General features: G+C 38.9%; 1 protein-coding gene across 5 annotated transcripts in view; it reads right to left on the reverse strand.

Annotated features, from left to right (window-relative positions):
- Positions 1–236: 236 nt before the first annotated feature.
- The window catches only part of LOC126162966 (protein ECT2), a 231,247-nt gene continuing 212,879 nt past the window's right edge, over positions 237–18,604 (reverse strand). For 2 of the 5 annotated variants that reach the window (XM_049919806.1, XM_049919807.1), the window contains exons 19-20: positions 16,317–16,496; positions 238–1,613 (exon numbers count right to left, since the gene is read on the reverse strand). In XM_049919806.1, the coding sequence (XP_049775763.1) occupies positions 16,380–16,496 (117 nt within the window). In that variant the 3' untranslated portion in view covers positions 238–1,613; positions 16,317–16,379. Of the gene's footprint in view, positions 1,614–16,316; positions 16,497–18,604 lie in introns of all 5 variants that reach the window. The other 3 variants (XM_049919810.1, XM_049919809.1, XM_049919808.1) reach the window with 2 other exon arrangements.

Raw genomic sequence — 18,604 nt, forward strand, 5'->3', positions numbered from 1 at the left:
TGATAGCACAGAAAAAAGCAAGTATATGCAGGGTTCACATGAAGTATATCACACACTACTGAGAGAACACCACCACCATGCTGCCCAAGTCAAGAGGGCTGCAGGTGTTTTATTACAGAACCATGTATCATCATCATCATCATCATCATCATCATCTCTCTCTCTCTCTCTCCCTCTTTTTCTTTTTCTTCTTTTAAAAAAGAAAAGATCTTTAATTCAATATGTTATAAATACTTAGTTTTTAATGTCACTTCACTGGTATACAGTTTTTTGTACCAATATAAACATGTTTGGGGGGGGGGGGGGGGGGGGTCCTTCCATGTACATGGCACGATGGTCCAGTGTAACTATCACAACCAAAACAGAGTGTATATTACATGCTGCAGGACAGACTATGAAGACTTACACCAGTATTTAAGATCACACTAGATCGTTACAGAGATTAGTTTCAAACAGGTCATCAAGACAGTACCAGCCTGTGAAAATGCTTGGCAGAACATATTTACAAGTGCCATGTACAGTAAGCACTTTAGGCTTTCAAAAATGTCGCCTAATAGAGGAAGAAAAAGCACAAATTACAGACCTGTTTAACATATAAAATCTATAACATCAAAAAAATTTATACATTTTTTTACATTTCTATACATTAAGAGCACATTTGTATCAAACATCTATGCTGTTTCTTGCTAAATATTTCAAAATATTACTGGCACAGAAATGCAAAAATGCATTAAATATAAACATTCGACTTCTGTGTCTCACAACATGTACATTCAAAAGTACAAAGACATCCACAGACATTGTACTGCAAACAGCAACGCACAACAGTCAACTATTGACAGATACCGAAGCTATCCTGACATCTCAGTCTGCTGTTCCAGTACGGGGTGGAACTAATGGTCACAGATATTAGTGAAGCATTAGCACTACATATGAACTGATATAATGAAGAAATACGAAAAATGAAAAGTAGCATGAGGAACACTCGAAATTCCATTCTCTTTTGATTGTTTAGCAATAAATATCAAAAATTTATGACTACATTAAAAACTAGAAATATGATCAACTCAATGTACACCTAATTTCTGTTGTGTACGAACCATTGAAAGGTAAAATTTCGTTGTCTCTGGTATTAAATATAAACTGATAGTGAAAAATGTATAATACAATTAGCAAATCAATTTTTAAAATTAGTGGACATAGGATACCCAGTATCATTAATAAATTATTATGCCATTCATTGCAGAAATATCTGGTGTTTACTAAGCGTATAGTGTTTTACTTGAATTACTTGTACTGTATAAATGAGTTTCTTCTGAAATTCAAATTTACTCAACTCAGCACTGTGTGCAGTGCAGCTTCAGTATTTGTCTTATTTAGACTTTCAGGTATAAAGTGACTTATAAATATTTCAAATACGAATCACAAACATAAAAAGAATACACGGAAGAGCATAGGACAGTTGCAATGCAGGTACAGAGACAAGAACTTGTAAAACTACAAGGCTTCTATTATGTTTTCACTCCAGCACGTACGAGTGAACCTTCAGGAATTTTTATTGTGCTGCACTATAACTGCACATCCCCATCACCATCTGCAACTTGGTTCTCAACCTATGAACAAAAATACAATTATTAATAGCAATTAAAAACACACACACACACACACACACACACACACACACACACACACACAGGAGAGAGAGAGAGAGAGAGAGAGAATTTCAATGAATGTCTGTAACTAAATATACCGTATTTACTCGAATCTAAGCCACACTTTTTTCCAGTTTTTGTAATCCAAAAAACCACCTGCGGATTAGAATCGAGTGCAAGTAAGCAGAACTTCTGAAAAATGTTGGTAGGTGCCGCCACAACGAACTTCAGCTGTCGAATATATGTAGCGCTACACATGCAGGCTTTGCAGGCACAAAGATAAATACTGGCGCCAAAACCTCTGCGCCAGTTAAAAAAAAAAGGTGGAAGACGAGCTTTTTTTTTCCTCCACCCGGAGTTTCAACCACTGCATCTACATACATTATCCAACAAAGTAAATACGAATTCTGTACTGTTCATCTTCGAATGTATCAGCATTTCAATGTACTACAAAAATTCGACTGGCAGGACTATTTGGGATGTTTGTCAATATGGCCAACTCTTCATTCTGAATTTTTTCCTACCTGTGAGAAGAGATGGTTGCTAATAGGAACTTCTATGAATTGTGAACCACATGCAGTATTCTCTTCACCATAAGAATAATACGAATATAAACATTTTGCCATGTATTCTTTCGTGTTTGCTGCTATCTCATTTAAATCCTGTCTGCCTAATAAACTACGAAACTAGAGTGAGAGGACAGCAAACGCGGAAGAATATATGTATCATGTCATGCTTATATTAATATTATTCTTATGCCTAATAGTGATACAGTCAGAAATGAAGCACGGCAATTGACTAAATTTTTAAATCTAAGATGACTAATTTCTGTGCAAAATGTCATGTACAAAAGAGGCACCTGCAAAGATTTTCAAATGAAGAAAAATTTTTGCTCAACTCTCATTCAGAACATCTTCTATCATACGCAGTCTATTATTTGGTTCTTGTTGATCATCATTAAAGAAAGCAGCAGTGTAAGTAACAACAAATAGCAGTCTCTTGCCATTGTTTCGCTAATGCGACAATCCCTCCCTTTATTTTTTATTGTAAGCGGCGGTAGAGCGCACAAAAGCAAGCCATGCCATGAGCGGCGACAGGTATTAAACACTCATTATCAGAATGCGACAAACAATGCATGACACAGTACAGTAACGCATTTTCAGCTTAGAGTGTTGTAAACACATATAACAAAGAAATCGGCACTTATCAGATCAAAGCAAAATAAGCAATCGATTCAAACCAGACGAAGCACGTGAAAAAGGAAGGGTACCCGTATAAATACGGATGGAGTGCCTGACGCATAGCAATGGCTACCTGGTAAAGCTTATCTGCTAAGCTTAAGACTCAACCCAAACTACTGTAGCTGTATCGTCATTCATTAGACCTAAATTGTGTCTCATATTACAATGGACCAACTTTGTTTCGATTTGGAGGTGTGGCCTAAAACTTATCTCTCCCCTTGAATTTCGAGTCTCAAATTTCAGGTGCGGCTTCGATTCGGGAAATTTTTTTCCCCTTAATTTAGAGTCTCATTTTTCAGCTGCGGCTTAGATTCGAGTGCAGCTTAGATTAGAGTAAATACGGTAATGAAGTCCAAAGATTTGCCTTGTAGTAAATGTTGCTCATTTTCTCAATAAATGCACAGTTCAATAACATGATCAATTAACGAGAGTACTGTATAACAGCCAATGAGAAAATAATTGCTAGAAAATGTGGACCAATTATTACATAGAAGATGACTGAAATGAAAAGAAACCCAAGAATAAGTTTATGACTTGAATGAACAGAACACCAACAGATGGAAAAGAAAGATACAGATGGTACAAAGCATGTCACACTAAAACACCCACATACTAAGGTTACCTAATACAGACGATTTGGTTGGGCAGAAATCAAATTTCATACATATAAAATCAAAACTATAATTTCTATACACACATTTTAGATACCCTGAACACTACAGTCCTTTACTAGGCATTGTCCTATTGAAGGTGATATGCCCCAGCCTTTGAACTGACTTACCTAATTAGTTATAAGAGAGCCTACAGTTTCCCCTCTTCATGCCTCTGCACAAGAAAAGGTTTATTATGAACTGCTCCAGCTACTGACTGAATTATAGCTCTCATATCCCACAGATCAAAAATTTTGTTCTACATCTCGAATTAATACTGAAGCCGTACATTCAACCTCATATCCACACAACAAACAGGTTTTGTGAAAGGAAAATAAATTGCAAGCCTCCTGTGTTACTGATCGCTTTATTGACTACAGAAATGCCTTCAACTACGTTATCTGGAAAAAGTTGTGGCAGGTGTATTCAGAGTGTTGTTCCTATCCACTTAACGGCACTAACCAGAAGACTTTTCAATAACCATCTCGCAGCCATGATGACAAGTGCTGGCATGTTCGATTTGGTCAATGTATCAAAAGGTGCCACACAGGATTGTGTTGTACGCCTTAATTGTACAACATCTGTGCCAAACATGTCATTATGAAAGCTCTTGTGATCTGACCATGACTTGGCAGAACAGAGCAACAATGAACAGCATAAAGGTATGGCTTCTTTAAACACTAATGTTTTCCACCTTCTTTAATGGTTGCAAGACATGGACCTTTAAGGGCAGATGGATGCAGTGTATTGATACATTTCAACTTCGGTGCTGGCACATGGTGTTGCGCATAAAATGGACCAAAAGAAGAACTAACATGTCCATTATAGAGCAACTCAGTATCTCCAAGCATCTATCCTCTTGTGTCAACCAAAACATTCTCCAGGTCTCTGGCTACATTGCAAGAGAAGAGATGGAGAAAATCTAGAGAAAATAATCATGGAAGGACAAATTGAGAGCACTAGGCCAAGATGGAAAGAAGCGAGCAGGTGGATGGATCAAATCAAGAACAACTCCAGTCTACCTCTTCAGCTCGCTTTAAGAGAGGGTAGTGACCATCCAGGATGGAGATACTTGGTCAATAGGGTTCATGATGCTCGACAATGAGTACAATGAATTCTGACAATAAAAGTAGTTCCTCTCAAATGTCACAGTCACACAATAATCTTTAGTGATATCATTCTAGGTATTGTGATAATTTTCAAACTCAATATTCAGAGTAGCCAAAAGACTTGTCTATGACTGTTTTCTTTTCGAGGAAGGGATTCCTTTTTACATTAATTGAGAATAATCATCTGTGAAAACTAAAGCACAATGAAATAAACTGCAAATGATAGTAATATTCCAGGCAGCAAAGACATGTACATGGGCTGAGTAGTGGTTGTTGAATAGCTGCATTAAGACTGCTTATAAAGAACTAGAGGTGCAGAGAACATTGTGTTTCCATATTGGTCACTGTGTTTCCTATGCCCATCCCATGGTTTGGGACTGGATGCCAATAAAATTATTCGTCAGTATTATCATTTTATGGGATCATAGCCCATGAAATTTTACAACAACGACACACGTTATACTTTGTTTATACTCCACACAAATTCCGTGGATCTGTAGGGAGTGCATCCATTATGGGTTACCAGACTATCTTTGCCACTGAATTCAGGACTTTTTAACAGACAGAACCCAACCTGTGGTTCATAAAGGAATCAGATTGTCAGATATAAAAGTAAATTTCCAGGTTTGCTTCTGTTCACTACACAAAACTTAGTGGACAATGTCAGATGCTGTATACATATAGACTGAAGCAATGAATGAAAATTTGTACCTAGGCTGGAATTTGAGAACCTAGGTCCCCTGTTAACTACGCAGACTTGCTAACCACTATGCCACCCTGGCACAATGCCTTTGCACAGCTGCACAGACTACACTAGCACGCTTCCCTCCTCAATCTAAATTCCCATTGCTGCTTTATCCCACTTCATATTCTCCTTGAACTCTAATGGCATTACAGAGGTTCTCCAACTGTAGTGGTATAGAACCTCAGCACTGAATGAAACAGGGCACCCTGCCTGAATGCCACGCATAAGTGCTTTCACCAAATGAATGCTGTTCAAGGTTAGGGGGATGATCAAGAGGATTGAGAAGTGAATGGAGATTTGGAAGAAGGAAGGAGGTGTGCTAGGGTAGTCTTTATAATCATGCAAAGCCACGTGCCAGGCTGACATAGTGGCTGGCACATCTTCCTCATGGGCAGAACACCCAGGTTTGAATTGCAGCCTTAGTGCAAATTTTCATTTGTCATTTCATTTCAGTCTGCATATATACAACACAGACTTATGAGACCTCTGGATCCGTACAGTTTCATTTAATGTCAGATACTGCACAAAGCTGTTGATGGATGATACTGGTGTATTTAGTAAAATTACGAAATGCAGCATTGCACTAATCCTGGTTAATCAGTGGAAACAGAAACAACCATTAAATACATAGAGTACACATCTGAAATGACCCAATGTGGAGCAGCCACATAAACCTTGCTGTAGGAAAAGCAAATGATACAATAACATCCACTGAAAGATTCCTAAGAAAATATAACCCATTCATCAAAAAAAAAAAAAAAAAAAAAAAAAAAAAAAAAAAAAAAAAAAAAAAAAAAAAAAAAAAAAAAATGGATTACACAACACTCAATTTGATCAGTTCTTCAGTACTGCTCATCCATCCCGAATCCTTACCAATTAAGATTAATAAAGGAAATAGAAGATCTCAAGAAGAGCAGTGGGTTTTGTCACAAATGCAGGTGTGTAAGTAGTGGCAGGTACTACTGTCAAAATTTCGGAAGTGTATGTTCTACGGTGGTTAGTTAATACATTACTTTCTACCACCTACGTATCATAAAATGAGCACAATGTGAGAATTACAGAAATTACATCTTGCATGAGGCTTATCAACAGTCAGTCTTCCCTTGCAAAATCTAAAATGGAAAAAGGTAAGGGAAAAATTACAGTGTATGCAGGAGTATAGATATAGAGGGCTACCTACGGCGGCATGAGGCTGCCAATAGTCTATCAACAGATCCTGAATATACACTGTGACTAAGAAACTGCCTAGTCTGTAGGGTCCAGACTGGTTGGTGGTTACTTCAAGGTCGATTTCACGCCAAATCGAAGCAGGCAGTAAAGATGGTTTTACTGAAATGCTCTGCCGTGATCCAAGAAGCATCATTACTGCCTTAGAACATGTGTTATGGGCGGCCAATTGTATCTGCCACAAATGCTCCTAATGATCTCCCAGACTTGTGCAGAGCTAGTGGAATGGTTGCTGAGCCCACAAACAACCACAACCTATTGTTACCCTCCCTGTTCAATTGTTAGTTGTGTCTTGGCCCCCACGACGTGAATAACTGTGAGGTTCTTTATAGATTGTTGGTATTTGTATCTTTGTAATGCTAAACACGTGACCTGGACTATGCAGTGGCACTGGTCTGTCCTCTAAGGGAAATGGATGCAGCCTGGGAAGTGGTCTCTGAAATGGAGCTCAACGGTAACAGAAGTGAATCAGATTATGAGATGTCCTGTGGAGAAGACAACTCGTCGTTTTCTTCAAGTGACTATTGTGCGTCAGCAAATGACAACGACGACGACCAAACACAACTGAATTGCAGTGCAAATACTTTTGTTGAAATAATGGATGAGGCATCAGATAATCCAGTCCCTCCAAGCTTTGTGTATGGAGAAGTACCAAGCCCTAAACATTTACCAGCAAACGCCACACCAATTGATTTTTTCAATTTGTTGTTCTCGCTGCAGCTTCTTACGATTATGGATACAGACTAACAGATAAGCTCGCCAGGTGATTCAGTCAACGCATTTAACGCCAAATTCGAGAATCAAACAGTGGCAACCAACAACTGTAGCAGAAATGAGGGCTTTTATAGCAGTGATTTTGAATATGGGACTGATAAAAAAACTGAAGATTTTTAATTATTGGTCAACTGATGCAAACCTGTTGACACCGTGGTTTTCGCAAATGTTTTCAGGCAACAGGTTTCAGTTGTTGCTGCGGTACTTACATTTTGTAGACAATTTGAAACTTCACACTCCTGGTCACCCATTATATGATCCAACAGCCAAATTTCAAGTGTGCCAACAATGCTTTCCGTCGCTACTACACTCCACACCAACAACTGAGTGTTGATGAAAGTCTTGTTGGGACAAAGGCGCACACACAGCTAATCCAGTACCTTCCCAATAAACATCATCACAGATGGGGAGTCAAATTTTGGATGCTGTGAGATTCAGTAGTAAATTACTGCCTAGGGTTTTATGCATACCGTGGTGCAAAAAGTGATGATGACAAAAACGAAATAAAAGAGAATGGCCTGGGATATGTAGTCGTCATGAAACTACTAGCTCTTGGGAGCTACATGCAAAAAGGTTACCATGTGTTTTGCGATAACTTTTTTTACATCTATTCCTCTGGCAGAAAAGCTGTATTCAGTCGGCACTTATCTAACGGGAACAACTAGAAGAAACAGAAAATTCCTGCCACGTAGCCTTCTGTCGAATTATGCTGTAGGTCAGCTAAAGTTTTTCAAGAAATCTTTTATACCTCTCTGTGGCTTCAGACAGAAGAAATCACAGAGAAATCCAGTCTCCTTGTGAGTACATCATCCTCTGCTAATCACCAGGAAAGACAATTCGCAACAGACAGTCAGTCAAGAAGCCAGATGTTATTTTCGAATATAATAAGTATATGGGTGGCATTGACTCATCTGATATGATGGCATACTGCTATTTAGATGAGAGGAGGACTGTCAAGATGTGGAACAAGGTAGTGTTCAGCATAATTGCCAGGATGTTGCTGAATGCATATGTTTTGTATAAGGAAAGCCTAAACCCCAGCGACAAACCACTGACATGGCTGAAGTTTAATAGCTTAGTCATTTGAAAACTTTCTCAACAGTGGTTTCAGGCAAGGACTGCAACCACAAGTGCAATAGATATAAATGTACCTGCTCCAACAGTATATGGTGCAGAGACTCTTCTGGGGAGAAAGGACGCTACTGTAGTGTTTGTTCTACAAAGGATAAGAAGCGGTGTTCACGAACAGTATGTGTTTGTTGGAAGAAAGGACTGCATCCTTCATGTGTTGGTCAGCATGTGTGCAAGTAGTTGTCATAACTGCAACCTCACATTTGTCAGTGATTTATGACTGAAGAACTGAGAACACGTTCAGAGCAAAACAATTTTTTTTGTAATGTTATGTTCTTTTTGATTTTTTCCTTAGTGAAATAAAAAAAATTTGTAATCCTTTATGATGTTTGTTAAGTAAACTACAGAGATTCCATATATACCTGAAATTTTTGAGTATATCATCATTTGATGGGTCTCAGAGTAAACTGAAATCAAAGTTTCAATTTTTTTGCTATAAGCCCCATAATGAAAATAATTTTTTTCTCTTAAAATATGTTCTTTGACAATGTGTATTGCACATATTACTGTAGCCAGCAGCATTCCCTAAAAATTTTAAAAAAATTACATTCCATTATGCATTAGTTAGATTTTATTGCAAGTATGGCAGAGATCTGCATTTTACTGTAAAATCACATGGCACTTTTAACATGATCTTTTGAGAAAACGTCTGGCACTAAGAGGGTTAAGAGGGCTGAAGAGCAGAATACAGGCTTCCAGAATGAATTTTCACTCTGCTGCAGAATGAGTGGTGATTTCAGACTTCCTGGCAGATTAAATCTATGTGTTGGAGAACTTCTGAAAAGTTTGAAAGGAAGAAATGAGGTAATGGGGGAAGTAAAGCTGTGAGGGTGGGTCCCAAGTTGTGTTCAGACAGCTCAGTCCGTAAAGCACTTGCCCTTGAAAGGCAGAAGTTCCAGGTTCATATCCTTTTCTGACACAAATTTGTGATCGGTCAGGGAGTTTCAGACCATTAAGTAAATGCAACACTGCCTGACAGTAATGCTGAAGTGGGTTTGGTTCAAGTATGGAAGACAAGTCTCGTAAGACATCATGAGGCTCTCAATAACTCAATCCTTCAGGCAAATCAATACAAGCATCACAGCAGATTGCGTGCAATGAAGTTGCGTAGCAGGAGAAATGTGAAGTTGAGTTTGTGAGATCAATACAACCTCTTAGACTAAAGCCTCTTTCAGCAGTGAATAAGTAGAGCAAATTTTTAACTTTAATGTTGTGTTAAACTGCATCAACTACTATGTGAGTGTAATCAGGAGAACAACAAAGAACTTTGTGTGTAAAATAACTTTGAACACTTCGCAAGGTGTTCTGGGAACGTAGAATTCAGTAGAACGTAGCCATTATTGACTAGTTTTATCCATGTCAACATTAGCAAATAACCGGTAAACCCCCAGTTCTTTAAGGAGTGGAACACCCAAGTATACAACGGATTCAAACTTCTGGTAACTTTATAAATGAGCTAATGCGTTAAAATGCTTTATGTTCAGCACGAAAGTGGCAAAAAGTCTGAAATTATGTTTGAATTTTGTTGGAATAAGTTCTCTACCACTGAATGAGTATATTTTGGGTAGTTTGCAAAATTTTTTTCAAACATCTCTGTATTTATGAAATCATATATCTGTAAAAAAGTGGTGTACGAGGACATAAATCTTGCACGTACATTCAGTGCTATTATGTGGTCACTGGCCGCGAAGTGTGTTGCAAATATAAGTTATGTGTAAAGAAGAAAAATTAAACCATCGTTTCTGATGTGCCAGTTTTACTGCATGAAGAGTGGAAATTTATTAAGCAATAAACTGTTTTTCCTTTCATCATTTTGTGGGTAGTATCAGCAAGAAAACGTTTCATAAAGGTTTGAAATTATGTGTAAAGATTTTTGCAAGTCACTAAGTATGCTCATTCCCAAATAGGGGGCAAATATAGACTGGGTATTTGTGCATAGTGAATTACTCTGCCTTGACACATATACTGTTTATAACTAATATTTGTCTTACTGTGTTGAACCTTTCACATAATATTACACCTCTTAATGAGCAGATTATTTCATTATTTTAAATTTGATCATTTTTATGAAATACTGAAAATCAAATTTCTGTTGCCCCTAGTAGCTATCAGATGGGCAGCCTGGGTCTGTGTTCCGTGCCCCGAGATGGTCACTTAGTTACATAGAGAAAGATTCCTTCTCATCCTGGACGGTATGTCTCCCCACCCATGGTTCTGGGCGACATTCCTGAAATCTACCCCTTTTCCTAGACCTCTTCAGTCCTTTTCCTTCATCCCTCTTCCTTTCCCTTCAACCCTTCTGTCTGAAGAAAGAGCTACTGGCTCCAAAAGCTGGCCAATTACAACCGTCTTATGTGTGTTTTGCCACCACTTGGTGAGTAGATTTTTTTTCTATCCAATTAATACTTTGTAGTCCATAACACCTATAGAAACTTCATCAGATTGCAGAAAGGAAGAGTACGCTGAAGACTATGAATTCTGTCTCTTCGGTTCTCTTAATTTTTTTTTTTAACCCAATGAGCATAGAGTGCCAATCATGGAGGTTAAATTGTTGTGAAATTCATCATAGATTTGTCTGCCTTCTACATAGTCCTGGTATTTTGTCACGCACTAATAACAACCATGGACCTTATCGTTAGTGAGGAGGCTTGCGTGCCTCAGCGTACAGATACCCATACCATAGGTGCAACCACAACGGAGGGGTATCTGTTGAGAGGCCAGACAAACATGTGGTTCCTGAAGAGGGGCAACAGCCTTTTCAGTAGTTGCAAGGGCAATAGTCTAGATGATTGACTGATCTGGCCTTGTAACATTAACCAAAACCGCCTTGCTGTGCTAGTACTGCGAACGGCTGAAAGTAAGAGGAAACTACAGTCGTAATTTTTCCCAAGGGCATGCAGCTTTACTGTATGGTTAAATGATGATGGTGTCCTCTTGGGTAAAACATTCCAGAGGTAAAATAGTCCGCCATTCAGATCTCCGGGCGGGGACAACTCACGAAGTCATCGTTATCAGGAGAAATAAATCTGGTTCTAGGGATCGAAGTGTGGAATGTCAGATCCCGTCATCGGGCAGGTAGGTTAGAAAATTGAAATGGGGAAATGGATAGGTTAAAATTAGACAAAGTAGGAATTAGTGAAGTTCGGTGCAGGAGGAACCGGACTTCTGATCAGGTGAATACAGGGTTATAAACATAAAATCATATAGGGGTAATGCACGAGTATGTTTAATAATGAATTAAAAAATAGGAGCACGGATAAGCTACTATGAACAGCATAGTGAACAACTTATTGTAGCCAAGAAAGACACAAAGCACACGCCTACAACAGCAGTACAAGTTTACATGCAAACTAGCTCTGCAGATGAAGAGATTGAAGAAATGTATGATGCGATTAAAGAAATTATTCAGATAGTTACAGGAGATGAAAATTTAATAGCCACGGGGAGCTGAAATTTGATAGTAAGGAAAGAAAGAGAAGTAGCAGGTGAATATGGACTAGGGGTAAGGAATGAAAGAGGAAGCCACCTGGTAGAATTTTGCATAGAGCATAATGTAATCATAGCTAGCATTTGGTTTAAGAATCATGAAAGAAGGTTGTATACATGGAAGATACCTAGAGACACTGGAAGATTTCAGGTACATTATAAAATAGCAAGACAGAGTTTTAGGAACCAGGTTTTAAATTGTAAGACATTTCCAGGGGCAGATGTGGACTCTGACCACAATCTATTGGTTATGAACGGTAGATTAAAACTGAATCACCTGCAAAAAGGTAGGAATTTGGGGAGATGAGACCTGGACAAACAGAAAGAACTAGAGTTGTAGAGAGTTTCAAAGAGAATATCAGATAACAATTGACAAGAATGGGGGAAAGAAGTACAATAGAAGAAGAATGGGTAGCTTTGAGAGATGAAACAGTGAAGGCTACAGAGGACTGAGTAGGTAAAAAGGTGAGGCTAATAGAAATCTTTGGGTAACAGAAGAGAGATTGAACTGAATAGATGAAGAGAGAAAATATAAAAATGCAGTATATGAAGCAGGCAAAAAGGAATACAAACATCTTAAAAATGAGATTGACAAGAAGTGCAAAATGGCTAAGCAAGGATGGCTAGAGGACAAATGTAAGGAAGTAGATGCATACATCACTAGGGGTAAGATGGACACTGCCTATAGGAAAATTAAAGAGACTTTTGGAGAAAAGAGAAGCACCTGTATGAATATTAAGGGCTCAGATGGAAAACCAAGCCTAAGCAAAGACAGGAAAGCAGAAAGAGGGAAGGAGTTTATAGAGGGTCCATACAAGGGTAATATACTTGAGGGCAATATCATGGAAATGGAAGAGGATGTAGATGCATGGGAGACATGATCCTGCATGAAGAATTTGACAGAGCACTAAAAAAAAAACGGGAAAGAGATTAGCTCCATTAGAGCTATTGATAGCCTTTGGAAAGCCAGCCATGACAGAACTCTTCCATCTGGTGAGCAAGATGTACGAGACATTCGAAATACCCCCAGACTTCAAGAAGAATATAATAATTCCAAGAAAGCAGGTGTCGACAGGTGTGAAAATTACTGAACTATCAGTTTAATAAGTCATGGTTGCAAAATACTAGCACGAATTATTTAAAGATGAATGGAAAAACTGGTTGAAGCCGAACTTGGGGAAGATTAGTTTGGATTCCGTAGAAATGTTGGAACATGTGAGGCAATACTGAACCTACAACGTATCTAAGAAGATAGGTTAAGGAAAGGAAAACCTGCATTTATAGCATTTGAAAAAGTTTCTGACAATGTTGACTGGAATACTCTCTTTCAAATTCTGAAGGTGGCAGAGTTAAAGTACAGGTAGCAAAAGGCTATTTACAATTTATACAGAAACCAGATGGCAGTTATAGAGTAGAGGGGCATGAAAGGGAAGCAATGGTTGAGAAGGGAGTGAGACGGGGTTGTAGCCTATCCCTGATGTTATTCAATCTATATATTGAGCAAGCAGTAAAGGAAACAAAAGAAAAATTTGGAGCAGGAAACTTTGAGGTTTGCCAATGAGATTGTAATTCTTTCAGAGACAGCAAAGGACCTGGGAGAGGAGGTGAATAGAATCGACAGTGTCTTGGAAGGAGGATATAAGATGATCAACAACAAAACCAAATTGACAATAATGGAATGTAGTTGAATGAAGTCAAGTGATGCAGAGGGTATTACATTAGGAAATGAGACACTTGAAGTGGTAGATGAATTTTGCTATTTGGGGAGCAAAATAACTGACGATGTTCGAAGTAGAGAGGATATAAAATGTGGAGTGGCTATGGCAACAAAAACGTAGCAATTTATGGACGTGAGACATGGACAATAAATCGTTTAGACAAGAAGAGAATAGAAGCTTTCGAAATGTGGTGCTACAGAAGACTGCTGAAGATTAGATTGGTAGATCACCTAAGTAATGAGGAGGTACTGAAGAGAATTGGGGGGATGAGGGAATTGTGGCACAATCTGACTAAAAGAATGGACCAGTTGGTAGGACATGTCCTGAGGCATCAAGGGATCACCAATTTAGTATTGGAGGGTATTGTGGAGGGTAAAAATAGTAGAGGTAGACCAAGAGATGGATATGTTAAGCAGATTCAGAAGGATGTAGGTTGCAGTAGTTACTCGGAGATGAAGAGGCTTGCACAGGACAGAGTAGCATGGAGAGCTGCATTAACTTGTCTCTGGACTGAAGATAACAACAACAACAACAACAACAACAAGTTAAGGCTTCCTTCGATGCCTGAGAGAGGTGACCTCTATTTTAGGTGATGTATTTTTTGGAACTGCAGGTTTTTAACTTATCACCTCTTTCCATCACCTCTTTCCATGTTGAAAAGTAAGTAGGCTGTTGCGTGTCATATACATTCACTACTTCACTATACAGGACGGATACACTTTAGCAAGTTGATTTACTAGATCTCCCGCTACTACAGATAAATATGACAACCATTATTCCAGAGAATGTGGTTCGATTGCAACAGATGAGATGAAAAGTTCATAGGTGCCTCTGTCACAATTTCTGTGTTTTCCAGGCCTTAGGTAGCAGAGTAAAGTGCTTAAATTGTTAACACTTAAAATACCTTAAAAATTTGGTTCATAGGTAGAAAATTTGGTTAACATAAGAGTCTATTTGAAGAACACACTTTCTACAGGCCCTTTTGTAAAATTAAAAGTGCTGTGCACCTTCCTCGCAACTGGGTGCTCTGTAAGTCATTCCAAATTCTGCAGCTCCAGGTAATGTGGCTGTTTTCACTAGCAAAATCCAATTTCAAGTGTGTTTTACCACCTCCACCATTCCTTTTACTCCATAAGATTTAATGTCAGAAAAGCTTATAATTTTTTTAACATACAGACTTCAACCTAAATATGTCCTGAGAAGACAAGTTGTTTTCTTGTTGGATGTTAGTACAAAAAAGTTATCACCATTAAAGTTGCAGGACTAGCTAAGGAAATAAAGGCCAGTTCCGACAGACACCCACATTATCTGGGCAAGTCTTAATACAGCCTAAAATCCATCATTTCACCTCAACAGTCACCTAGCTGAAGGTTGTGCTGACAAAAAATGAAAGAAAGGAAGAAGAAAACTCAAAATCCCCATGAAACCACTTCCTATTCGTATGATGAGCGTTTTAGCATATCCATTCACTGTCTTATAGGAATGGCAATCCACCGCCGAACCTAAACCAGTCAAGAGTGGTCCAGTTCGCTGAAGTTCTTATTTCACCGTATGGATGAACATGTGGCTCATCGAATGCCATGGTCACAGTGAGCTAGTCAAATACAGTTTCTATCTGCCAATGTTCCAAATAAAACAGCAGGCAAATTGATTAGCCACAGCCTAGAGGTTGTTTCCCAGATAAATGTTTCACTCAGCATTGGAATGTGTACTCATATGGAAGCCTGACAGACTACAACTGTTTGCATCATTGAGACAAACTCAAGTACTTGCCCCCATAAAAAGTGAGATCAGATGAACTAAATCAATACATATTATGTAATGATCTGAGTGCCTGGAATATCAGAACAACTTGGTTAGTACAACACAGATAATGTTGTTTGTTAGTTAAACATGCCTGGAAAAAAATTAGTTTTAGAATCTGATCTTAATAAGAGTCACAGAATGGGACACAGATGCTCATTTTTTTAACAGCCACTCATTCCATCACAATATTTGTGCCTTATTGGAACTGCTCTGTAGTTTTCAGTGCAAAGAAGAAACTGACAATATCATGACAATACACATGCACACTCATTCAAGTGTATTAACTTTGCGTACAAAAGATTTGATTCGATGGAAATTTAAGAGAGAAATAAGGAACACGTGCTGATATCAGACAATACAATAACATGCATCCTTCTATTTTATGAAGAATTGTCTTTCACTGAAAAACACTATAATACTATTCTATAGAACATTACAATTATGATTTTTATAAATTTATGAGACGTAATTACTGAGTGAGCTGCCCTTCCTTTTTAACCTTCCCAAACCTACCCCTCTGCCCTACCAGAGAAATTATTAGTTGTGAAAGGTATTATACTGTATGTACAGGAGAGCAATTATGTCTTATAAGTTTATTGTTTTCTCAAGTGAATTTTCGTTCTGACACAATTACGATTTTTAGTATACTTATAGCATACTAAAAATCATATCATCAAGAATCAGCAACATTACTTGCTGTGGTAATGGACTCTCGAGTCCGGTATGAGCAGTAAGTAAGTAAGCATATTTATAGCACCAAATATCAATTATCATTACCCAAGAGCAGCGTCCACGCTGCGAGAGTTTATTGCGCCTTCCTATGCTCCCCCGTAGTTTCTGTTATAATCTCCTTAATGAAGACATATTTAATGACGATGATTTATTTTTTCTTGTTGGCTGAACAGATAGCGGTGCAACAAGGGTCGTTTCCTCTTTCGAGGGTGATGAACCCAGCTCCTGTAAGCAAGAACAAAATATCATGAAGTAATTACATGAGACTTCAGACTAAATGGATGTCAGCTGAAGTACTGAGCTAAGCTCAGAGATCAAGAAAGGCGTACAAGTAGAATGGTCTTTGTAGAAAGCCTGCAGAAAGATTACTTTTCAGTAAGTCACTAAAAGATGTGTGTATTAAAATATGCAACCATACAGCAAACAATGGAAACTCCAAGTTGTAATACCAACAACATAAGCAAAAAAATAGATAGCTACTTACCGTAAAGATGACATGTTCAAGTTGCAGACATGCGCAACTAAAAGGCAGTTACACATTAGCTTTCAGCCATAGCTTCCTCACAAAAGGGAAAAAAACAAATTCATTCCTGCCAACAAGCACACACACAATGCACACATGACCAACACCTCTGGCAGCTCTGACCCGAATGCAACTGCCACACAGAATGGAAGCAGCGATCTGGAGGGGGCGGGGGAAGGAAAGGGATAGCAGTATTTATGGTTTGGGGGGGGGGGGGGGGGAAGAGCATTGTCTAGTGGAGCACGCAGGGACTAGACTGCCAGCAGGTGCATTGCTGGGAGTCCACGGTGCAGGGACATGGAGGGGGGCGGCGGGGGGAGGGCAACGAGAGGAGTGGGGAAGGAGAAAGATAGATGGGTGTACTGGCAGAGGGTGACACACAAAGAGAGTGGAAGATGAGCCGAGTATGGAGGGGAGTATGTGACCCCTTTGCCCCAGGGATGTGACCCCTTTGACAAGGGGCTGAGATAGAGAGTGGCATCGGGATGGACTAGGATGTTGTGGAGGTTGAGTGGGTGACAGAACACACTTTAGAGGAGGGGTGCGAAGCATCTTGGCAAGAATTTCCTTCATTTCAGGGCATCATGATAGGTAATTAAAGCCTTGGTGAAGAAAGTGGTTCAGTTGTTCCAGTCCGGAGTGGTATTGGGTGGTCAAGAGAGCACTCATTTTTAGCTGGTTCATGGGGTGTTGGGAAGATTGGTGGTATGGGAGGGAAGGGCACAGGATATTAGTTTGCGGACTAGACCTGGGGGATAGTACCTGTCTGTGAAGACCTCGGGGAGACGCTTAGCAAAATGGGCAAGGGATTTCTAGTCACTGCAGATATGCCTCAGCAGGGTGGCCATGCTGTATGGGAGGGATTTTTTTGTGTGGAAGGGATGACAGCTACCAAAGTGCAGTTACTGCTGGTGGTTTGTGGGTTTAATGTGACAGAGGTGTGGATGAGGACATCAGAGATGTGGTGGTCAAAGTCAAGGTAGATGGTACACTGAGTAGAGGAGGATCAGATGCAGCAGATAAGAGAGCAGGTGTTGACTTTGTGTAGGAATGAAGACAGGGTGTCTCAGCCCCGAGTCTAGATCAAGAAGATATCACCAATGAACCTAAATCAGACTAAGCGTTTGGTGTTTTGCGAGGCTAGGAAGGTTTTTTTCTAGAAGGCCCATAAACAGGTTGGTATAATAGGAGGGTTCCATGCGGATGCTCATTGCTGTGCATAGATTATCTGTATACCTTCCCTACCTTACTAATTCTGTCCAAACTCACAACTACTACTCCTTTGATTTCTAAAATTGCACAATGTAACCTGCAGTAGGCAACTGTGTTTGAGGTTCTAAAAAATTTTTGAGCATAGTATCTGATATCATCTAGTTGACACGCATAACAAAACTAAGAAACTGGGACACCACAGAAGTGCAAGCTATCAATTTGCTTGTGAATGTGCCATGAATACAAGAACACAAGTCATCTTTCTTCCACTTCCTGCACTTCCTTTTAGAAGATTAAACCTTGAAATATTTATGTGCTAGCAGAAATATGCCTAAAACACAGAAATGAAATTTACTCATTCACAAAACAGAATGCAAGTTTTTTATAAAACATGCTTTCTTTGAATAATGAAGACGAGCAGTGGCACTCTAAGTATTTACAGCAGTCTTCCATTTTTAGAAATGGAACTAAAATCTTCACTAATCAATTAAATTGATCATAAAATTATAAACACGAAAAGTACTGATTTTGTCTACAACAAAACTAAGACAACAGAAAATTCGCAAGCGTAAGGCAAATAAGGCAGAGAAGAACATAT

Source organism: Schistocerca cancellata, chromosome 2 (genome assembly GCF_023864275.1).
Source record: "Schistocerca cancellata isolate TAMUIC-IGC-003103 chromosome 2, iqSchCanc2.1, whole genome shotgun sequence".
NCBI classification, from domain to species: Eukaryota; Metazoa; Arthropoda; class Insecta; order Orthoptera; family Acrididae; genus Schistocerca; species Schistocerca cancellata.